Source organism: Gymnogyps californianus, chromosome 20 (assembly GCF_018139145.2).
Source record: "Gymnogyps californianus isolate 813 chromosome 20, ASM1813914v2, whole genome shotgun sequence".
Classification (NCBI taxonomy): domain Eukaryota; kingdom Metazoa; phylum Chordata; class Aves; order Accipitriformes; family Cathartidae; genus Gymnogyps; species Gymnogyps californianus.
Window position 1 is genome coordinate 3,375,280 of NC_059490.1, and position 24,228 is coordinate 3,399,507.

At 53.9% G+C, this 24,228-nt stretch overlaps 1 protein-coding gene across 1 annotated transcript in view; it reads right to left on the reverse strand.

Moving 5' to 3' along the window:
* Positions 1-21,713, reverse strand: part of GTF2IRD1 (GTF2I repeat domain containing 1) — a 45,583-nt gene extending 23,870 nt beyond the window's left edge. Inside the window, exons 1-10 of the mRNA XM_050908834.1 lie at positions 21,591-21,713; positions 19,408-19,549; positions 16,336-16,482; positions 12,403-12,586; positions 11,005-11,315; positions 10,461-10,550; positions 9,452-9,535; positions 8,289-8,472; positions 7,001-7,026; positions 4,285-4,405 (exon numbers count right to left, since the gene is read on the reverse strand). Of these exons, the coding sequence (XP_050764791.1) occupies positions 4,285-4,405; positions 7,001-7,026; positions 8,289-8,472; positions 9,452-9,535; positions 10,461-10,550; positions 11,005-11,315; positions 12,403-12,586; positions 16,336-16,482; positions 19,408-19,549; positions 21,591-21,713 (1,412 nt within the window). The remainder of the gene's footprint in view (positions 1-4,284; positions 4,406-7,000; positions 7,027-8,288; positions 8,473-9,451; positions 9,536-10,460; positions 10,551-11,004; positions 11,316-12,402; positions 12,587-16,335; positions 16,483-19,407; positions 19,550-21,590) is intronic.
* Positions 21,714-24,228: the final 2,515 nt, after the last annotated feature.

Here is a 24,228-nt window from a genome sequence, read left to right on the forward strand (position 1 = left end):
AGCAACCAAAAAGAGCTTAAAACCCAGCAGTGTGCGTAGGACTGATCCTGGCAGGAGGGAGAAACACTGCAGCCCCCTGCAAGGCCAGGCAAGGCTGCGGAGCGGTCCCCGGGGACACTGCACCCATGGTCCCAGCAGTGGCATGGCATCCATGGCTGCAAGGGAAAGCCACGGTCTGCGGGTTTCTCTGCAAATAAGCCCTGCTCCCAAACCCTTCCTGGTCCTGCACCACTGCTGATCGCAGCCCTGCCTCTAGAAACCGATGGATGTAACCACAGCACAGAGCTCCTGAAAGCAAGAGGGCTTTTAAGCCTGAAACCTGGTTGACTCCATCCCGTTGCGGCAGAGAGCAGTGCATAAAGCATCATTACAATGTGGTTACTCATGGAGCTAAAGCAAATAGGGAGAAAGGAAAAAAGTCAATTGATTTGGTAAATATTTATTCTGCTCAAGGCTTTTCTCCCCTGAAAACTGGGCACTATCCCAAACTTGCGCCTACAGTTAACTTCGCATGCTCAGGAATTTACACAAGGTGTTCAGCATCCAAATGAGACTACTTTGCATTCTCAGGATGCATTTGCTTTCTGTCTCTCTCTTTCTTAAACAAGAACAACCACAGCTCTTTGGCAGTAAGGGACCCAAGGAATGGCACTGGAAAACGCACTCCTCCACGACGCTGGTCCTTCAGGGGGAAGGAAAACCCTTCTGAGCCAGCGCCACATCCCTGTTGGCTCAGGGGGGATGTTCAAAAGCACTTCTCGCTCGCCTAAATCCACTCAGCAGCGTCAGCAGAACTACGGGCTACGCAAAGGAAGCCAGGAGTGCTCTTGAAATGTTCTTCCTCAATGTGGTATAGGTAAAAAGGATCTCTGGTCTAGAAAGCACTGTATATACTACCTAGGAGCCTTGGGAAGGGTTTTAAACTCTCCCACTTCGGGTCAAAGTCAACCTTTCACTAGGGAAATTTGGAAGGAGGGCTTCCCTGGGGAGCGTGTTACTCCTCGCAGTGTAGGAGGCCAGTGTCTGGCCTTTCTCCCTGGAGTATCTGGCACTGCCCTTTTCCTGGAACTCGACCCTGACCTGGGTGGATTACTGCTATGGAAATGCTCTGCTCCTACCAGGGAACAGAGGTTCCTCATTTGCAGGAAGAACAAAGTGGGATTTGAATATCCACCTATATTTTCCTGCAGATAGGTGTTATCAATGCACTGGGAGATTCTGGGAGATTTAAGTTTACCCCTGCGGCAGGCAAAGCAAGCTGTGCGCCGCCACTGCAATTCATGATTCCCTTTGTAACCAGAGGTGCACATGAACCTCGGGGTCCATGGCCCGATTCAATGTGCGCACACACAGCGTAAATCAGGAGCAAGACATATATAGACACAAATAGGATAGATTCGAAAGGGACCTTTCCGTGACCTCCAGGTTGTCCCAGATTTACACCAGTGGAAGGTGGTCAGCTCAGCCCAGCACAGTCCACATCACAGCACCACCACAGGGAGGGTGATCTGAATCTGGCTGGGTACAAACCAACCCTAAAAAACCTATTTTTCCCCCATAGGATCTTCTAAAGTGGTTTTACCGCTCGTGCAATCCCTACCTGGCCCACAGCTGGAGTGCGGCAGGTGAGATGGGGATGGTGCAGTGTCAGTGAGGGCTGTACGGGGACCACGAGCCTCCGGCCGCCCTTGGAGCTCTGCAGTGGCAAACCTCAGCTCCCACCCCGCTGGCATGCTCCAACAGACACGCAGCGGCTGGTTATCTACCTATTGCTTTGCAGAAACCAGCTCGGCATCCCTAACATCCCATCCTTCCACCTTCTTGTTTCCAGTCACACCAATTTAACTGCACAGTGGGATCTTCTGTTGCAAAAATTAAAAGTGTCCTAATTGCAAATGTTAACAAATGAATGGGAAAACGAGAAGCCTCAGGCCAGGTTTCAGCCCCGCAGCATGCTTAGAGGCCAGCAGTATTTGAAGCATCACTGTTTCCCCTGGCATCCAGTGCACAGCGGATGCTCTGCTGCTCCCCGAGTCTAAATGCCTCCAGACATGGAGCGATTCAGCTGGTGATTCAGAATGGTTTTGTGGCTAAGCCCTAGCTGAGGATCCTGGAGATTTGAGTTTAATTCCCTGTAACACCAGTGAAGCACCTCAGGCTGGGACCCAGCCCAGCTGAGTTCCCATCGCAGATGTCTCCGGCCGAGGCTCTCATCCGGAGTCCCTTCATCATCGGAAAGAGAAACAGGCACTCGTGGGGTGGGATTCCTCCAACCTGTTTTAAATGGTTGGAAAGGGCTGACTCACTCGGTGCACTGAGCTTGCTGCTGCTGAAAGGTTCTGGAGTGACTCAGCCAGCCCTGCTCCAGCATGGACACCCAAAGGCAGCTGCCGCCAGCCTCCCTCCGGCAGAGCGGGTGAGCGGCCGTGCTGCCACGGCTCTGCTTCACCAGCACAGCATTTGGGGGTGCTGTTCTTTGGGGGTGACACCAGCATGCTGAGGACCGACCATTTCAACCCATGCACAATATCAATGCACAGAGCAAACCAACATCACCCACAGAGACCTGGTCCAGGCAAGCCAACCCAACCACCCGTTCTTCCCATGCCCATGGTTGACTCTGCCTTGCGTCAGAGCTCCAGCGTGGCACGGCTTGTATTGCACTCACAGCCAACGCCACAAGGAAGTGGGGCCAGCATCTGCAAAGTGCGGGAAACGTCACCGTGGCATAGCATGGGGCACGAGTGACACCCATGGGTGCTCCCGGCACCCCGTCCCTGGCAGAGGAGAGGACAAGAAGAATTTGGCTTGTTCCATTTAGCAAAACAAAGTCTTGGAGGGGACACAGTGGGGTCCCGCAGCAGTGGGGCAGCAAGGCTGTACAAGAGCCATCCCAGCCCCGTGGGGTAAAACCACTCCCAAACCCTCCTTTGAAGCTGGAGATACCCAGAGGGCTGGGTGGCGAATGCCAGCCCCGCGGACTGGGCAGCTCAAGAGGTGTCTGCCCTCTGAAGCTGCGAGATTTCAGTGCTTGGTGCACCGCTGGGCTCGCTCACTGCCTGCTCTAACGCTGCCGACGTGGCAGGGCCCCCGCCAACGGCAAGCACCGCTTTAGAGGCACACGGCAGCCACATCCAAGGGGACAAACCTGAAACAGCACTGCGGAGAACCAGAAGGAGACTCCAACCTGTCGCGGGTTCACGTCAACGAAGAGCCAAGGAGGGAGGGGAACCCCACACATGCCATGGAGGAGACAAGGGCAAGTTACCCCATCTCCCCTGCACGGCTTGCAGAAGTTACTGACCCCGTAGCACGGTCCGCAGCCCCAGCTGGTGGAGGTGTCAGCACCGGGCAGCGAGACTTTGTGCCAGAAAGGCTGAGGAGCACCGGCTCCTACAGCCCCGCTCCTGAGCCCGCCCTGCAGCCGGCGGCCTCCAGCATGGGTGTGCGGATGGACATCCCAGCAAAGTTCATTTTACTGCTTGTAAACCCATCCATGACCGAGCCATCTGTGCGGGGCAAGGCTGGGAAAAGGCTCCTTTCCCTGCAGCACAGCCTCGCCTGTGAGCACCAGTTACACTGCTATGAACTGCTGCCCTGCTTCTCTTATTTAAAGTGATTTTAAAGGGAAACGTTGGGGCTAAATATTACCTTGCTTCTGACCAGCTGCAGCAAAAATGAAGGAAACTGGGGCTACACAGAGGAAAATAGCTTCTGGATCTCCCAGCACGGGTTGGAAAGCAGCCCTATACACTCCATAGGCCCTGCCAGCATGTTACAGACCAGTCTAGTTCATGGCATGGTTGTACCAGAAACAGGTACTCTTATAAAAAGCCTCCTGCCCTGCTGAACTCTGCAACCTCACCTTTATTAAAACATCTGTTAATCCGCTATTAGTCTCCTTGTGAGCTTTATAAACAAGTAATACTTAATTAGCAGGATGTTGTGTTACGGTGCTGGCTGAGGGTGAATCCTTAGGCCATGCTTTAACACTAGAGATTGTTCCTGCAGATAATCCCAGCCTGCCCGGGCACAGCCCCGATTTCATCAGTTTTGTACAAAATCAATGATTCCAAACTTTGCTATTTTGGCTCGCAAAAGGATGGGGGTGCTCAGTCTCCTCCTGTGCTGGCTAGCTGTACCACCGCAGTGGGTTTTTAGGGCGGCAGGAAAGCAACACCCTTACAGCAGCACAGCAATAACCGCTGGGCATATTAATGTCCCCAAAATAACTCTCTGAGGGACGTCACTTTGCGGTGGCCAGGGAACAGGAGTGCCACTTACCTGCTGTTGGCCTGAGAGGTCCCCGCCAGGTCCAGCACGGCCCCACGGTGCGGCTCAGGGGAGATCTCCCCGGGGGGGCTGGAGGGCTCCAGCTTGGTTGAATCTTTGGTAAATTTGCTTCCTGGTGCCGGGTGCGCAGGGTGGGTTTGGAAGGAAAAGCAAAACCAGAATTAGCAACCAGAGATGCCAATGATGCAGCTTTTCCACCTCCATTTTTCCCCCCTCCAGTCCCAGAGCTGAGGTCGGGGTGGGGGACAGGTTATCAAGCGTCACCTGCTTGCAAAGAGAAGGGTACAGATTTAATCAGGTTTGCATGTTAAAATAACAGCAAATCTTTTGCTTAAACCTCTGCCTAACTAAGTGTGCACTGGGAAGCCCTGCCAGGGATGGAGCATCTCCGGAAAGGGCTGGCTGCCGGGACAGGGTGCCGAGAGGTGGGGACTGGGGCCGGGAAACCCAGGCATGGCCAGGGCCATGGACCAGTGCTGCAGGAGCAAGCCCCAAAGCGGGGAGAGCCCTGTCCCAAGGGAGGGGACAGGAGCTCGGCAAAGCCCAGAGCAGCAGTGCCACAGGGAGGCCAGTTCCACAGCTCTGAGCCCTGCGCACAGCGGGAGAAATCTCTCCTGCAGCAATGTGGAGGGGGACAAAAGCATCCTGTCACCACGAAAAACCTCCTCTCCCCCTTCCCTCTTCCTCAGTAACCTGAAAGGAGCTGAAACGAAGCCTCATCAATGACCTTGGAGATGAAACGAGTGATCTGAAGGAAGGGTAGGAAATGAAAATCGGGCAGGGAAGGTGAGTGAAGAGCTGAAGGATTAGTGCTGGGGGAAGGAGGGAATGAAATTATGCCGCGAGGCTGCAGAAACCACGTAGGTGTCTTGTTAAATAGCTGCTGCCAAAGGCCCTTTGCTGGTCTCAAAGTGCCATCGTGACATCCCCACCCTTCCAAAACACATCCTGTCTGTGGGAACATGAAGCCTTTTTCCTTTCGGCTCCAGTCTGCGAGGAAGGGCAGGGCTCTGGCAATGGGACCAGCAGCAATATAGAGCCTTAAAGACACTATTTATCTACCGACAGTCCGAAAGGCTCCTTTTAATTTGTGCTTTCTATGGACCAAATCTTGTTCTTGCAGCAGCGAAGCCTGCCTGAAGCTGCTACCCAGGGGAGTAGCAAAAATAGGTTTCCTAGCAGTGGTGGGTATTTTAATTAAAGGGTGAGCAAAACTGTACGAGGAAGCTTTGGGATACTTTGCAGTCGGCAATTTAAAATATAGCTCCGCTTGGAAAATAGTGTCTTTGCAAAAATGGCACCTCCTGACTCAGCAGATGCTTTTTTTTTTTTTTCACACAGTCAGATGTGCTGATGCGAATCACAAAAAGCCAGGTTTAATGTGTTTTGCTTCTGGTAGCCCTGCAGGGACCAGACAGGGGAGGGGGAACGGCCATCCGCCCCAGTCCTGCTGGGTTTGCTTCCTCATCTCCTAATTTCCACTTGCACCACGCTGCCGTGTAACCCCCGAGCTCGTAGCACGGTGCTTTCCATCAGCAGCTCTTGAGCTGACGTACAGACGTATGTGATGCCTCCCCACGGATACTGCGCAACCATGATGGATTTGCAAGGAAAACCCAAGCATTCCAAGACACAGTTCGGTGCTCTATCCCTTCAGGGTGGGTTAGAGCTTAAAAAACCCTTTTCTTGAGAAGAAAAGTCATTAAAGGGGCTGGAGATGAAGAAACCCCCCCATGGAGGTGGGACCCCCTCCAGGCTCTGCTGGAGGTCCCCTTTGGGTGGCTCTGGCGTCATCGTCCCCAGGGAGCACCCTTGGGGCTGGGGCTGTCGCGGGGCCACAGGGGTTAACTTGGCTGGCAGAGATATCCGAGGAGAAGGTGGTGCCTGGAAAGCCAGCGTGCGGGGTTGGCAGCTTGGGGAAAAAAAAAAACAACAAACAACCACCCCAAAACATGTCTTTACTTGCGAGCCAAGCCCAGGCGATCAGGGAGCGGGGCTGGGCGGTGATGAATTCGGGTGCAGTGCCGTATTTCAGGCGGGTATCAGGGCGGTGGGACGGGGGCAGCCGCTGGAGCGAGGGTCGGGTCAGACCGCACCAGCACCTGTCTCCTCCAAGAAGCACTTAGCCTGGCTTCTCCATCTCAAGGCAAAAGGAGTAAAAATATGGGGAAAAAAAAGCCGAAGAAAACCCCTCCCCAGGGTTTTGTCACTGAAAAAATGGATTTTTGTTGTTTTAAAAACAGTCAGCGGCTGGATGATGCTAGCACTTCCCAGCCAAAAAAAAGAGAATAATTTACCAGTGAGGAACCTAGCAGTGATTTTTCTTCCTCCTGAAAGCACAGAAACATGCCGTGTGCTGCCTGTAGAATCATAGAACCATTTAGGTTGGAAAAGACCCTTAAGATCATCGAGTCCAACTGTAAACCGAACACTGCCAAGCAGGAAGCCAGCCCAGCCTCACGCACCGCGGATTTCTGGCTTAAACCTTCAAAACACTATTTAAGGGGCGCACAGAGCTTGCACTGATCCCAGGCGAAGGCAATCGCAGCACGCTCGGGCGCGGGACACAGACAAGGCTTCTCCTCACTGAGCATAATTGCACGTGTCCTGCACTTTTGCTGCTTACAGGTGACATTATTTCAACTCTGCTTCTCTGGCTAATCTTTCAATTTTGTGGGCAATAAATCAAAGGACGTGGAGAACGTACCTGTGAAAATTCTCTCGTCAAACATCCTAGGAGGAAAGGCAAAAAAAAGGGATTAGAAATAGGTACTTCTAATGACTGAATTTTAGGTTTTATTAATGAACAGTATTAAACCAAGTCAAAACAGTCATTTTATTCATTCTCTAAAAAGCGGGAATGAATTTTTCAGCTAAAAAAAAAAAGCCTTTTAGGCTGTTGTGCAACCAAGCAATCTTACAGCATATGCTTTTTAACTAAAGACCTTTAAATCTGCTTACAAGTCATTCTCTTAATTTAATTAACTTATTAAATGAGGCTGCTATAGGCTGGCTTTACCAAAAGAGACAGTGGGACCGAAGTAGCTGTTGCTGGACCTTCACTTCATGACGTAGACCATCGACCAGATGTCACCTGTCTCCTGAATATCATATTTTGGTGCCACCCACAACTTTGCTCATGAGAGCAAAGTGTGTTCAGCGCCACGTCCTGCGGCCTGATCCAGGCCGGTGCAGCCCAACCGGTGTGGGACAAAGCGGCTCCTCCACCGGCTGACATCTGGAAAGCTAATTCCTTTTAGGATGCCTGAGTCCTGTTGATGTCAGTGATTTTAGCCCCCTTGGGAGCCTTAGCCGGGGCTTTTCTGTGCCATAGTTTCACACCTCTAGCAGGAGAACAACACAAGCGCTGCACAGGCAGGGATCGAATAAAAAAATATATTATAAAGCAGATTTTCCTGACAGAGAAGCAAAGAGGGGTTGTATGGTGCAGAGACAACCGGGAAAGCGTCCACTCCTCCTACTCCAGTGCAAATGCAGACACCAAGACACAATGCCCTGCCTGTAGGCGTTACATCCTCATCATTGTATATATAGGATGTCCATAAGTGATTACCGCAAAACAAGGTGGAGGGGAATCCCTGTGCATCGTGAATATGGATGTTCCTCCTCCTGCCCGGAGGCACCGCTCCCATCTGCCAAATGCCATTGGAGAGAGTCGTGCTGTGGTCGGAGGGTCCCGTTACCACCCGAAATGCTTAGGGTGGCACTGGCAATGTCTGCATGGACTTACAACAGGGTGGCAGGGCTCGGGGGTGACCATGGTACGGCCAGCCCTGCCACATCCTTACAAAAAGGGAGAGCGATGGCAAACAGAGGTTTGGGGGGAAAAAAGAGCTCTTCAGTTCTTTTCCATAAAAAAGGGTAAAATGAGTTTTGGGTGTCAAAACAAACCCTGTGAGCACAGCGGGAACACAGCTTAAATCCCCAAGCCCCCTCGAGGCCAGGCACTCTCCCTTGCCTTCCTTGCCACCCACCTTTTGATGACAAAATGGATGTTGTGCCTCTCCTCCAGTATCCGCTTGAGTTTGGGGACGCCGTAGGTGCAAGGTCTTTTGAAGGGTATCTTGTCCGGGATGCCAATGATTTCCACCGCCTCGGGGTCGCAGGCAATCTTCCGGTATGGGACGGGGACCATGTGGTCTAACCCCAAGGCTTCGGCTGAAAGGTGAACGCATGGTTTTCACTTAAACACGTGCTTTTCCTTTTACGGATGATAAAATGAAGGTGTAAAGGCTTGAACTCAAGCAGAGCTAGTGCCTCCTGCCCTCTTCTCCTTTGCTTGTCCCAGAAGGTGAGCCCTGGGAGCAGCTTGCCCATGGGAGATGGGACAACAGGGAGACAATGCAGCAGCAAACACAGCTAACGGTGTCCTCCAAAACCCCCAAACACACCCGGTGTTGCTCAAACTAGGGGCGAGCCGGCCCACGTGCCATCCCCAACCTCCCCATGACCGCAGCAGGTCACTGAGCTATATAACTCATGAGTTGCATAGCACATATACAGTTTATAAGTTACAGAGCTCATCTATAGCCCGTATATAACTCATGAGTTACATAGCGCGTATTTATAGCCCATCTATAACTCATGAATTACACAGCCTGATGAGGATGGTACAGGTGACAACCTCCAGCCTGTCAGCCCATTCCCGAGCATCTCCTGAGCTTACAGCTGCCCAAACGCCCAGGAACTAACCCCAAAGCACTGCCCATGGCAAGGGAAGCACCAATGACGCCCATAAGCCGTGCTGGTGGAAAAAAGCAGCTGCAATAAGGACAATCTTCTTTTTTCCTCTGCCACGTTAATTTAAAACGGCCGCATGCCACTGCTCCCCGTCGCCTGCAAGCGCTGGCAGTGCCCAGGCACTCTGACCTGGCATGCCACACTTCAAACCGGGGCTGTTTTACAGCCCAGTTATAAATTCCTCGATGGTGGGGGGGGGGCTCCAAATGGAAATATTGACATAACCTTCAGCAGACACCCAGAGACTGGGAGCTGCTGGGCTAAATGTGTTAGGAAGAGAAGGGAGCTCTAGCATATGGCTTCTGCTGCTGTGTTAGGGAACAAAAATGATTGCTATATAATGATATGCAAACCACAAGCGCTGCAGATGCATAATGGGATATTAACTCCTACTCACCATATCTGCTGTTAAACAGAATTTGCACGCACTCCCTAAGGGTGTTGATATCTTCAGTTTCTTTTATAAAACTGTCCCACTTATCTATCAAAACAAAATATAAGAAATAAGGAACTTCCATATGGTTCGTACACAGCAGATGCACTTTTCTTGCGCGAAGTGCTGGGAAGCAGGAACAAGACTTTGCTGCTTTAAAAATAATTATTTCCCTCTTCCTGAGCGGATTTTGCCAGGCTGGCAGATAAGGTCTGGGCTTCCCCAGCCCCAAGCAACCTCCTCTGCAGCCATGCATGTGCAAAGCAGATTCCTAAGAAATGACCCCATAAAACTTCTCAACCCTGAAATGAAAGACCCTCTGGGACAGAGCAAACTCAACCTGAAATGAACCTTTGAAAGGCACGGCCATTTCACAGAGGAGCTTTTTCATCTCCTTCTCTTTCCCAACTTTCCTACCCATATTTTTTTCTTCTTTTTAACGCAGGCAGGCGAGGGTTTTGACGTAAACACGTCAGCATTTTTAGGTTGCATTTCCTTTGGGTGGGGTGGAGGTGGGGAAATGGCAGAGTCTCCTCCCCATTGCTGATCGCCCCGGGCACCGCTGCAGAATCACGCTGGGGTTAGTGGGTTTCAGTTATTTTGAAATAACACCAAGCTTTCAGCGGGTATTTGTTGTTTGCAGCTCGGGCAAATGGCCTCACCCGAAGCCGTGCCTCGGTTCCCTGTGCACGAAGCAAGGATGGGATTTCCCAGCCGGCCGGCAGCGCTTGAGGACCAAGCATTGTGGAGATGGCAGGGACGGACCCGAGCGGGCATGAAGGTCTTGGCTGCAATGCTGAGATGTTGCAGCAAGTAAAGGGAAAAAATCCCCCGCTGCAGCATCTCCAGCACTGCCAGGTCCCTGCAGAGCATGGGGATGGCTGGGAGACCGCTGGGGAGAGATGCGCCTGGGGGAAACCTTTCCCTAAGAGGTGGCTGCTGGCTGCCCCCAACGCTGGAGCGGGACACAGACCTGTCTTGTCATGGACAATGGAGAAGAGGATGCGCTTGGACGAGTGCACATTCTGGATGAGGGGACCTCCGGAGACCAACGATTTCTGTCCTGGACAAGAGGGGAGACAAGGAGAACGGGCTGATGAGAGCCTGGCCGATGCTCTGGGCGCCTGAACAAGACCCTGGCTGCTGTCCCCCGCCGGTGACGCTGACCCAACCCTGCCGGCTCTCCTCCGTGCACCCTGGCCTGTGACAACCCAGCGGGGTCCTGGCCAGACCGAGCCCCCACCGTCCCCCGCCGTCTGCCCCTCCAGCCTCGCGGCGCAGCACCCAGCGTTTCAGGGCAAAAATGGAGGTGCGCCCCATCGGCACCTCGGAGGCAGCCGGGGAAGGGCCGGGGTGGCGCGGCATGGCGGGGGGGGTTCGCTCATCTCCATACGGGCCAAGCTTTGCACCGATTTTCATCCGAGGACCGCCAAAACACCCGGGCCTGTCCCCTGTCAGCGCCGGGGGGGTGGGCTTCGCACCAGGCCCTCGTCTGAGAGCAAACTCCAGGCTATTACCACAGCAGTCGCTGTACTCCTGTGAGGAAGGCACCTTCAGCTCTCCCGCGGGCCTGGGCAGCAGTGCCTCGCCGGCCGCGTTCGGCCCGGGCAGGCCGGAGGACACCTCTTGCTTTAGGTCGACGGCGATCTGGGCCGGCAGCGAGACGCCGTATAAGAAGTTGGTGACGGCGACGGCGGAGGAGGCGTCCTGGCCGGCGGGTTTGGCCATGGGGCCATTGGCACCAGAGTCTCGGCCGCCCTTGGAGGCGAGGGAGGTACAAGTCAACTCGACGCTGGGGTTTGGCTCTCGGCTGGGCTCGTCCGCTGGCCTGAGGGGAAGGAAGGGAGAAGAGGAGGAAAAAACAGGTTCCTTTGGGTCTGTGGCACTGCTAAGCTGGGACAAGCAAGGATGTGGAGGGGAAAAGGAGAGCCATGTCTGGGAGGGTGGGACACGCTGCACTGCCAGCTGCCGGGCTCTTTGTTCCAGAAATTACAGCCATCGCCCAACCTCTTCCAGCTTCTTCAGGCACCTGGACCGTTTTTGTCTTCTTTAAGTGGAGCAGGTTGGTCTTACGGTAGCTCAAAGCGTTTATATTAGCTAGGGCAAAGCTGCCTAGCTCCACAGCCTGGTGCGTTTAAGGAGTAAAACAACTTGTGTGACCATAATCACTTGACTCCATTGCCTGTCCCAGCCCCCAGGACCCATGACATATTCAAGGGGGACCTCAGTCAGCCCAGGGATAAGCTTCAGACTGAGGAAGCCCACGTGCTTCACATGAGACAGGCAGCCACGAGCTCACAGACGGCTCAAATTCTGCGTGTCCTACTTTTAGCTGTCTCAGCCTGATTTTCCAGAAGTGCTGAGCCTTCAGAGGAGGTATTTGGTAGCACTCAGCATTTCTCTGAATGGATCCAAGGTGCCTCCAGCCAGGCAAACGCAGAGGAAACGCACCCAAAGCCGCCGAGCCCCTTGCAAAAACGTGGCCCAAATGGGGATTTGCCCTGCTGCGGTCCCCTGCCTCCCTTGTCTGGTGTTAAAAACCTCATTTCAGCCTGGGAAGAAGCTTGCAGCATTTACACTGGAAACCTCTCTGGAGACAGAAAAGCACTTAGCTAACCGCAGCGGAAATTTTGGCGGAGACACGTAAAGCGATGTGGTTAATGCGCACGTTTACACGCGCTTATTATAGGAACGAGTCTGAAACAGTCTCGAGCCACCCGACACTGATGAACCTCCATGGAAGGCTGGGTTTGGCACGGCTGGACCCAGGTTTCTGGGTCTCGTGGGGGAAGCCAGGACATGGGAGGGACCCTTCTGCCTGCTCTGCACAAAATCTCTGCCATCCACCGGTGTTATAAGAGCCGCCATCCCGAGGGCTCGCTGCCCTCCCACCCCTTCGGGATCCCCAAAATTACCTTTTTAGCCTGAAGCGGATGCTGTGGCTGTGCTCTAGGATGGCCATCAGGGATTTCACGTCGTACTCCATGGGTTTCTTAAAGCTGATCCCTTCAGGCAAGCCGGCCACCGCCAGCGAGCCCGGCTCTTTCAGGAACCTCTCGTACGGCAAAGGGACCACGCTGCTCTTCCCCACAGCTTCACCTGGGGAGCGAGCAGAGTTACACACTGATGGACACCCCGCACCCCTGACCATGGCTGAGCCGGGCTGGAGGAGCAAACGCAAGAGCAAGAGATCCCGATGGAAACATTATGAGAAGAAAATCGCTTCCTACCTCTGCACTTAGCACACAAGGACCTGCAAGCTCTTTGTAAGCGGTAATTAATAAAAAGTTCACAAAAGCCAATAAGCAGATGTCTCATCTTTCGGGTTGCACAGTAAAATCCTCGGCTGGGGTCACTTGGCACAAGCCCACCCCCCGGGAGCGCCCAGACGCGTGCCAGTGAGGGACGTGGCTGCCGGCAAGCCAGGAGGGAGCTGAGAGCTGACAAAGGAGGCTGAAGGGCTCATGCTGATTTTTATCTCATGTTTACTGAGATATTCTGGGAACCTTATTTTCAGTCGGTTTTCTTATTTTACCTCCTGGAAGAATGGAAAGTACTTTGATTGCTGGTGCTGACAGGCAGCCTTGATGCATTTTGAAAGACAAGGAAAAGAACCCCAACAGTCTTCCTCTATCCCACCATTCACATGCAGCAAGAACATTGATACATTTGACTGCACGATTGCCTCCAGCAGCCCAGAAATCTCACCCACTCCCCTTGATGATGGCCACAGAGTCCCCCCGTGTCCCCACTGCACGGGCTGGCTCCGCTGTACCTCTGACACCAAAATCTCCCCAAGGAGTCAGGAGCAAACTGCTTTCCCTTCCCCAGCAGCAGAAGATGACCAGCGAGCACCGCAGCTATACAGAGATTGGATAAACTGGCTAAAGAGCCCACGTGCCCAAACCAGGGATGCTTATGGTGCTCTTCAGGCAAGACACTGTCGGAAAACAAGCCCCCTCTGAAGGGTTTCAAGAATGGCCAAAACCCTTGAGCTGCTCTCTGTGGAAAAATTACTTTGGAAACCAACCCAGGTCCCTGCGACCAATAAACCTGGTGCTGAAAGCACGAAACAGAAGAAACAGTCATGCAGGAATGCAACCTGTCTGGCAAAGCAGCGTCCAGATGCAGAACATCTGGCCACGTGGCAAGGTGTCTGCGCCTCCATCTCCAGGCTGAGGAGCAAGCAGAGATTATGGGACCTTTAAATAGCTGTGGGATTTTATATTGTTGATTTTCTTTAAAATCTTTTCTTTTTAATCTCTTCTTTAAAAAAAAAACCACCAAAAGAGCTTACAGAAACCCTGGAAATCTTGTGACACTGTCAGCAAGTCCTTATTAAAAGTGATTTCTTCAACATGTTCTTTGAAGGAATGCGTGGTAACTAACGACATACAACTTGCATGAGCCATCAAGGTTCCTTATAGGTGGGATGGATAACGTTTTAATTAAGCCAATAACAGAAGTTTCAAAACGAACCTCTGAACCACAACACCACGAGTACACTTTCTGCAAGCTGACGGTTTCCCTGCCCCGATGCGCAGGCTCTAGCGGCTTTCCACCTCCCTCCATCACCTCTCTTCGTGATGGCAAGAAGCTCCCAATGCCCACGGTGGCTCCTTATCAACCCGACACTCAACAACTCCCCGAACATATTTTTATGGGGAATGCGTTACTGTCAAAGTGACCTTCACCAAGCCTCACGCTGCTGTGCAGAGGCTCACGGTTTAGCTAAAGAGAGACAATAATCATCATTAATGCCTGTTTAATAGAAGCTGGCGCTAATCAGTCATCCTGTTGGTGCAGAGATTACCCAGCTCTGGAGGGAATATGCGATCTTTTTGACTGAGCGTTTTCTAAGATTTTTTTCTTTCCAATCCCTGTTGGTGGGAGGCGACTGAAAGGATAAAAAAAAACCCCAAAAAACCCATAAGAAAGATAACTGTTAATTTCCTACAGTCCTCTCAGTGTTGGAAACAGAATCACCCTGGGGCACCTATTATCTCCTGTGGTACTTCTCCCCACTCAACCAGGAGAGGCTCTTCCCGGTGGGCATGCCGGGAGGGGAGCATCCACCCGGCGGGTTTCGCCCAGAGCGGCTCAAGGATGGAAACAGCTGATCCTACCGAAACAGCAGCAAAGGCAGAATTACACCCAATGCCAGAACTACACCCAATGCCAGGGCCAAAACCACCACCCAGGGATGCCCAACCTCCTCCTGCCATGGCAATGCCAGCCACCCTGGGTTGGGGACCAGGCCAGCTTGTCCCCGCGCACATCCACGCACCTCGACAAGGTAAAGAGCATGGCAAACTCATCCTGACGGATGCGCCGCCTGGTTCATACACCCCAAGCAGATGCACCCTGATCAAGCTTTTTTATGCAATTATATATTTATGGTATGTCATATACGAATAATTCCCATATTCCCAAGAGGCCTGCAAAGCCTGGCACTCTCCCAGCAGCAGGACAATACGACCTGCAGCTCGGAGCAGGGATCCAACCAGCGCTGAAATGCTCTACCCACCCCATTCCCTTGGCTCTTCTGCGTTGCCCCTTCCTTCCTGCTTGAGCCCAGCCCTTTGAAGGCAGCGAGAGGATTTGATTCCCCCTGTTAATGGGAATATTGCCTCCAAGTCCTTTAAGTGGTTTCAGAAAACCTCAGCGACTGTCCGTCCCCAGGGGAAGGGATACCACCTCCCTTTTCTGTCTGTGAAGCCTGCGGCAGGCGCTGGCGAGGCGAGCGCCGAACGACAGCCAGCAGCAGCAGATCCTGCTCGCGAGCCCAGGGCGGTTGGTGGGAGCACCCGTTATCCCCCTCCCATCGCGTGGGAGTGCCCATTCCCAAACCCAGCACGCAAACAGGGGCAATGCCTGCGCTTTGGGCTCAGGGAGACCCACATGGCCCCAGCAGGGCTTGGTAGCACACCCCAAATCCCAAATGGTGACGGGGAGCTGCACCCAGGAAAGTGAAACACCCATCTCTGCAGCTGGTCCAGCCACGCAGCCTGAACTCCCCCGAAGCATCACGCTGGGCTAATGCAACCCGCTGAGCAGCACGGGGGAATATTGGGGCTCGCCGCCCCATTTTCCCAACCCAACCTCGCCATTCCTACCCAGACCAGCATGGCCCTAGAAGTGCTGCCAGGGGATGAGCCGGGAGCATGGCCGCTACCTCCAGCCGCTCCGTCGGGGCTCCAGCGGGGACCTCCCGAGTGAGAAGCAGGCGCTGCCGCCTCTTGAGCCTCCGCAGATTGGGCCCGGAGGGAGCTCTGCAACCCACTGGGTTACATATCAACAGCCATATGGTCATCTACATTTTAATTGCAGAAGCTTTATTGCCGGGGATGATGCATGTGCTGGAACGGCACCAGCTCGTCTCTCGGAGCCGAGGCTGCGAGGCCGCCTGCTAGAAAAATAATCTTTTTTCCTTTTAAATAGACTTGCCAGGGAAACGAGTGAGAGAGTCTCTGCAGAGCCCCGCCACAGTGCTTGTGAAAGAGGTGCTGTAGACGTGGTGTCAGGAATAAAGGTGTGCTTGAAAATCACACTCAGGGCATGGCAGAGGCTTCCCCTGGCCAGGGGGACAGAGGATGCTCCTCCCAGCATGGGGATTTTTTTTGCCCAGATTGGGGCACTGGAAAATGAAGAAGCGGTGGCTGGATCCCATTTCAACGCAACACTAACCCTACGCAGGAGCATGTCCCGCCACGCCGCCCTGCCAGGCGCCTGCTCCCTCGCCGGGGAGCAGGGATGGGGCCGAAAGCCGCATCCGGCGGCAGCACCGGGCAGCTCAGTGAGCCCCGGGGGCAATCCAAATCCCCAAATGGAAGCGTGAAGGTTCTTACTATAAAGCACATCAAACACTTCCTCTACCATCTTCCTGAGGAGGTACACGTCTGATCCCTGGTCCGGGGAGACCCTGAGCACGCTTCGCCCGCACTCCTTTGCCTTCTTCTGCGCCTCCGCGTCCTGCTCCTTCCTCTGCTGGACTCCTGCAGGGGGGAGAGGAGGAAACGGGAGACGCTGTGGTGAGAAGAGGGTTCATGGGCGATGCCCCACATGCTTTCAAAGTGATCGAACCCGCCAGCCAGGTTACACCAACTTCAGCCAGGGCTGAATGCATCCCTGCCCACCAAACCCCAGGCAAGATGCGGTCCCGTGGGCGCCGGGCCCCTTGCCACCCTCACAGCATCAGCAAAGTCCTCTGGCCTGGCAGGCGGGTGCCCCCGGTCTCCCACCCACCCCAGCCCCCTGGCTCAGATGGGGCCACGGCCCCTGGCAGCCCCCGACGTGCAGGGGAAGGTGCTGGCATGGGCAGCGGTGCCAGTAGCGCAGCTGGGAGCGGGGTCGGTCATCCTGTGCGTGCCCCCCCCTTTCCTGGTTTTACCCACTCGGCTGCACTGGAACTGTTGTGATTAATTGGGCAGCACATTTCTTTTCTCTGGTTTCAATCTGCTTAGCCTTCAATCTCTCAGGAAAAGAAAATCCGCCTTTCTTGGAGGCTTTTTTACCCTTCAGCATCACGTAGCTCGGTAATGCCAGCTATTTCCTGCTAATTTCCCCCATTAAACCTCAAATAAAGCATATCTTCGGCAATGACTTCCTTGCATCTCTAAACGCACAAAAAATTAAACACTACAAGTGCATTATTGCCGTTCTATCCAAAGCGATTCACAAGGGATTTCGGTGGCAAAGGACTAATTCCTTCATCATCCTCGACAGGCTCCTGCCAGTGATTGGCCTGGATGCTGCCTGAGCGCTCAAGGAGGAGCTCGTGGATCCCTCCCATGGAAACAGCCTGTGGCTGGGGCATCACTGGGATGGGGGCGAGAGCCACCCGGGGTACCCACAGAACTCGACATAGGACAGGGGACAGCCACCCAACACCACGCAACCCCTGGCAAGCTCCGCATACCTCCCATGGCACGGGGAAACGGGCCCTGGAAAACTTTTTTGGGGTGCTTTACCAAGGTGGTGAAATGCATCAGCATCCACACCCTCGTATGACTGACTCTCCCTCCTGGCTGGGCGCTAACTCTCCTCCGTTGACATTAATCCTGATCACTGCCAAGTCCCGCTGTGTACCAGGAAAGGCTGAGCCAGAGGTTCAGATAAAGGAGGGTGTTCAAGCGAGGTCTGCACGCCCAGAGAGATAAGAGGCTTCTTACATCTCCCAGCGATGTCTGCTTTAGATTATTTCAGATCCTTTCTAACGGGGCAGCTAGACCATAAATCAGAGGCACTTCCAGGGATGCTTTCCACTGCGTGCCAGTTGTAAGAGCTTTATGGAGCAGAGTTGAGCCTGGGCCATTTATAATTCAAGACAGAGTTATCACGTTTCGCCCTGTCTCCAGCACCAGCCGCTTCGCCTGAACCCCATTGTCAAGATTTTGTACTTTCAACCAGATGTGACTATTTCATCTTGACAAAGGTGGAAATGAAACCGAAGGAGAGGGGAATCAGGATCTAATGTTGGGTGCCTTGCCCCAGCACAACAGTAGGTCACCGGCCAGGATATATGTATATATATTCCTAAAAGTGAGATTTGCAGATGGTCATCAATATTGTGAGCTCTAGGGAGACACAGTTGGCATTTCATATATAAGAGGGAGCTCCCTCCCGTTGGCCACCCCGCTGCCGTTCACCACTCGGGTACCTCCCTGCCTCTTGTGGGTGGTGGGAAGGGGAGGCAGAGTCACCCGTCAACGCAGGAAACGTCCCCAAAACGCCTCCTGTCCTGCAAAACGCAAGGTACCAAAGCGGAGGATAACTAACGGCGGCTCTCCCAGGCGCAAGTGGCGTGGTGGAGGTGGCAGGCAGATGCCCACGGCGGGCAGGACGGAGGGGCAGAGCGGAGCCTTGGCAGGGAGCCGCTCCTGCAAAGCCGTGCCAGCTCACCCTGCACGTGTGCGGCGAATAACCCGAGCAGACAGCGATGCCGGCAGCTCTACGGTGCTAATGTTTTCACTAGAGTGAACCCTTCCTGAGCAATCCCTCCAACAGATTAAGCACCAATATGGTTTCCGTCAACACCATGCGTGTGCACACACAGCCGGGTCACTTCTCTCCACAGACATCCTGCCATAGGCAGCGTGTGCGAGCAGATCTGGGTCTGGGGTCCCCCCAGGTCTGGAGTCCCCAGCACCACCAAAGCCAGATCCCGTCCCAGCTCCTGCATGGAGTGGGGAAAGCAGTGGTTGGCGTGCCAGGGATGATGCCATCCAAGGAACGCAGGTCCCCATTCACAGCACGGCTCCCACCTTCCCCTCAGCTGTTTTTGGGGAGCCAGCAGAGGCACGGAGCTGGCGTGGAGGGCTGGATGCCGGCCTCACCGCACGCAGGGCTGCTGCCAGTCACACACATCCCTGTGATACCTGGTGACCCTGATCTGAGACTGGGGGGACCACAGCTCCTGCTTAAGGCATCCTATCACATCGGTTAGCCTCTCAAAAAAATAAGGGGCTCCACAACCATCACTCCCAGCTCCCAAATCCATCCCTGTCTTTCCAAAACTAGGAAAAAAAGCCTTGGCCCAAGAAAGCCTCTCTGCTCCTGGGGGATCACTAGGTCAAACTATTTCTGCTAAGTCCTCAAATGCCACTCCAGCGCACCGGCAGTGTTGCTGCAGGCCAACAGCACCGGGGAAGCACAGCAGCCATCCAGCCCCGTGCCACCCAAGGGATGCTTTCAGAGAGGAGAGCCGGGGCGTGCGGTGCCCTCCCTGGGAGGGGAGAGGCTCCGGCTGTGGTTCCCACCCGCTTTCTCCATCACTTGAAACACCGCTCAGCCCCACGGACAGAGAGTGCCTGCGGTGCCCCCCGAACCACAAGCCCTCTGTGCGCGGTGGGAGTCCCAGCTGGCACAACTGGAGCACCAAACTCGGCACGGGAGAAGACCGCGCCGGCGGGGGTACTCACTGCAAAACTTCTGGAAGTCGGCTTGCAGCTCCTTGCGGGCGCTGAGGAAGACCCGTCCCTTCTCGGTGCCCACCACGAAGGCACTCTCCTCGTGGACGGCGATGCAGGCCACCTCTGCGTTCAGCTTGGAGAGCGCCGAGCACTGCGGGGAGGCACCAGGTCAGAGCGGCTGCGGAGCATCCCTGCTTGGCACTCCCTGCCAGTTTCCAGTGGGATTTTTTCCTTCCCATCAAAAGATTCTCCCATCAAAAGCAATTTTCTGGTTTGGGTCAGAATTTCATGGGTTTTATGACATCCCCTAAACACTTTGGTGACTTTACAGCTCCAGAAAGGTATCCGGCTGAGCTACGCTTTGCTGGAAAACAAGAACTATTTACCCATCATTTCGCTTCATTTTTTCCTACCCTAAAAGTAAACATTTTATAGTATTTCTTTAAAAGAAAATATTCCTGTAAAAAAAACCAACAACAACAACGATTTGTATTTTTCTACCAGCTCTAATGAAATAAGGAGCACGGGAATCTTATTTCAGCTGCAGAACACTAATATGGTCAAAGTCTGGATTAGTCGAACGATTCTTCTTGTACAGTTATGCAAAACATTAAAGAGATGGAAAAGACTTCCTCTATTAATCCATTTTATGTAACGTGCGCTTCCTGCTCTACATAATACACATGTATATGCGTTTTTATTATTATTTTTCATATTATAATAGTTACCCAGTGCCGGCAGCCTGAGTCATATTCCCATAGCTACAGCACCGACGCTATGAAGACGCTATCCCCGGGTCACGATTTAAATGGGTAAAAGAGGGGGAGTTCTCCCGTCGGCAGCCCCGGTTAGACATGTCGCCTGCCCCCGGCACCGTGGAGGGGCCGGAGGATGGTGGCAGCCAGGGAGGGAGTGGGACAGCAGCTGCCCATGGACCAACCCCCCCGCCCCGAGCTACCTTCGGCTTCCCGCATGCATTTACAGCAAGTTTGATTTGCGTGGGCTTAAACCAGTCTCTATACTGGGTCATTTTACCTCCTGCTCACCTTCTTCAAGAAGGAGGTATTGAATCGCATCCTCAAAAATAGGTATTTTTAAGAAACCTCCTTTCAAAAACGCAGCAGCCAATGGAATTGTTTTGCTCAAAAAGCCCAACACTCAAAAAATAAATACAAAATCCAGGGGATGTGAGATTTGGAGGCAGACCAAATCCAAACCCTAAGCCCGCCTGGCAACGTGCACGTGGCCCTGTGGTTTATTTATCACGCACGCAGGCAGCCCGGCTTCAGTGGGTGCGGAGCCCGGCCCTGGTGAAGCGCTGGGATAAAGGCTGAATTTCAGGAGCAGCCTGGCCTCCTGGCCCTGGTGTCAGCACGTAACGAGGACTGCGGAATAATGTATATTCATTAAGAAGCCAAACTACGATAACACAATTTGCTGTACGGGATGGCACGTATATAAATCATCAAAGCCGCTTGGGGTGCGTCAGCTCCGGAGAACCTGCTCCTTAGTGGGGTGGTGATGGTTAAAAAGAAGGAAATTAGTACTAGTGAAAAAAAAAACCCTACCTGCATAGAGAAGAAGATGCATCCAAGATAAATACGTTAAATACGACTTGGCTTTAAAAAGGGAGGGCTATTCAGCACATCGCATTGCATTAAATATTTGTTACTACACACCCGCTTTCCCTTCTTGATCACATTCACAGTTAAAAATAAGATTAGCTCTGGTCCACGAGACTTAATCCAGACAGTTATCTTGTTTATGTAAGCACGGCTGACTTAGGCAAGGTTTCCACCGGGAATTCTACGTCGAAAGATATGAAAGTTATTTTCTTTGTTCTCGGAGATAAAAGCCGTTGTTCTCCTGTTGTGTAAAAGCTCACGGTAACATTGGTAAAACATCAAGAAAAAAAAAAACCCACCACCCTACATTCAGTTGATACCAACATAAATATTAATGGGAAAACAATAGACATCTGAGATTAACTTGGGCTGACTTTACGATCCTTACGGCTGTCAGGGCGGTAGAAGATTTTTATTTCCCAGCCCCGGCAGCTCCCTGGGCTTGCCGGCAGCGGAGGGGGAGCGGGACGAGCTCGACAGCCCTCCTGCTTCAGCCCTGCTCCCAGCCAGCCCAGTTAAAGGGAGGCGAAACGATGGAGGGGGATGGGGACACCACCGGCCTCTTACCATGGAGTCTAAGGCAGACACTAAGCTGGTGATGATTTCATCTTTCTGGGGAAAAACCATATTCCACTGGTCAGCTCTGGAACTGCTGAGAGTCACGTCTAAAGGCTTCCCTGCCAGGGCCATATTCACCTGGAAAGAGAAAAAAAATGGTACAGGCATTGCTGTTACTGATGGAGAGCCGGCCCTGAGCATTGCGAGCGCAGCCCAACACCAGCGTGTGCCATGGGCTATGGCGCAACACCGGCATGGATATACAGGAGAAACTGAGGCACAGAGAGAGGCCGGGGCCAGCCTGAGCCCCATGTTCCCCGCGTCTCCTCTGCTAAAGGCAGATAATTGCAGATGCTGCTGAGCCATAACCAAACGCCGGGGCCGATACTGTGTGTCCCAGCAACGGCCAGGTCACCTTTGCCCTCAGGACTCACCCCCGGGGAGATGCCACCACCGCGCAGGGCACGCCGGACCGACCGCGCGGTGGGACACCCCGGATGAGCAGGCTGCGGCAGTGCCAAGCCGGAGGATGCGGCGCTGAAGCGGATGCAGAGCGCTCCTGTGCCCGAGCTCTGTGGGCAGCAGAGAGCAGGGGGTGATGCACGTGTCCCCACGAGGACACCGTGATGGCTGTCCCCGTGCCTCCCTCCCTATACCCTGGGCAAGAGGAGAGCCTGGCACCCAAAGGTGTCCCTGAAACGGGCCAAAGCCACAGGGTGCTCTGCCTTCACCCCAAGGGAGAGAGGCAGCTTATGGCGAGGGGCTCCATCATCGAATCATCCCACCCTGCAGCTCCTGGGGGACTGTGCCGGTGGGAGCAGGACCAGGCGGCGTGCAGGGACCCTACGTCCAAGTAGGAGCTCAGCCCCGGGAGCTCCATCCCTCACTGCAAAACGGGGAAAAAAGGGGCAAAAATGCTGGGGCCCGGCCACACGTGCAGCAACTGTGCCAGGTCTCTGCACCCCAGTGCACATGTCTCACCATGACCCATGGCGATGCTGATGCTGCAGGGGCAACTGAGGCAGGGGCTCACCCTGCGTAAATCACCCCACTCCCATGCTGGGGCACCCACACGTGACACAGCATCACCCCCCAGCACCCAACACGGTCCCTCCCAGCTATCACCCCTCCATCCGCGGGGCAGCGTCGCACCGCCCGCCTTTAATCCTGCGAATAAAGGGTGGCAAATTAGCCGGCAATGCTCCGGAGCCACTCAAACCAGATCGTAAATCATGTGCTCGAAGCCGCAAGCGGATAAAAGAGGCCGGAGAATTTCTAACGAGGCGAGACGGGCAGGAGCCGGGGAATATGAATGAAGCTGCCTGCATGTAACTCGATTTGTGGCTCAGCCGATAACCGCGGCTGCTCGGCCCTGCTGAAAAGAAGGGTTAAAAGTCAACAGCAAAAACCCACATTCACCTTCCAGCCCCGGTTCACACTCGTGTCCAAGCAGATGGAATTTGCATGCAAAGCGGGGCCGTGCTGCTCCGTGCAGCCGGGGAAATGGTGGATTTTGGTCCAAAATAACAAGTTCCCCCATGCCGGCATCTCTGCAGGTGCCTGAGCACGCACAGGGCAGGGGGCTGATGAACGTGCCCTCGGCCCTGCAAAACCTCGCTGTTCTGTGGGCATGCAACAAGCTAACAAGGGTGGAGACAATTCCCCGTTAAACAATAATGACTGAATTTCAGAAATTGCTCTTGATGAGACCTCCAAGCTGGCTTCCCCTGCGTCGCCAGCCGGTGAGAGCACGCAAGCAGTGCTGAGGTCTCACCGGTGCTTTTGAACAGCAGAGCCATGGCCGCAGCCGTACCAGCACTTCTGCTGCGCCACGCTGACAGCCACCCAGCAAAATCCTCTTACACCCATCTGACACTTCTTAACAAAGCTGACGGATGACTCTTCTCCCCCAGGATGATCTTGGGGAAAAAAAAACCCAAAACTAGGCGTCAGGATGGAAAATAAAGAAGGAAACCGAACACACAGTCCTGAAGCCTAGGCGCTACCGCCCTCCGGCACAGCTCCCCGGACGTCCCCACGCTGGGGACAGGGCTCTGCCAGGCACCCCCAGCTTTACCATCACGAAAGCTTGCAGCAAGGCCAGGAAACGGTCCGCCTTGCTCCAGCCCTGCAGTTTGTGCATGGATGGATGGATGGACAGACAGACGAGGGATCATTTCACGTGCAAGCTCCCGAGCAGCTCCCTGCGCACAGCCCTGTGGGTGCAGGGAACTCAAGATTCCTTCTTTTAATCGATGCTGTGTTAATAAGAGGTGCCTTGTTGCAGCTGGCAGGGAGCAGCGAGGTGACAGCGGTGCCGATGCCAGCCCTGAGCTGCTCTCCCAGCCTGCAGGACACCGGGCAGCCGCAATGCTGGGCTCGGGAACAGCCATCGCCTGGGGGCTGCCGTCAGGAAAGGACTCGGTGCAGGGAGCATCACTCCCTTCTTAAGCCCCCCACAAGCACTCGCTTGGAAAACAGCCTTATTTTGATGCCCGTACATATTTCTGAGTGCCCTAATTATTATTAAATATGACTGCTGCGACATGGATGTTCTTGTTGCCTTCCGGTAGCATTTTGGAGAGCCGGTCCGTGCCTCGGCAGGGCTGGTTGCAGCCCCTCGGAGAGCTCAAGCTGCACCGACCTG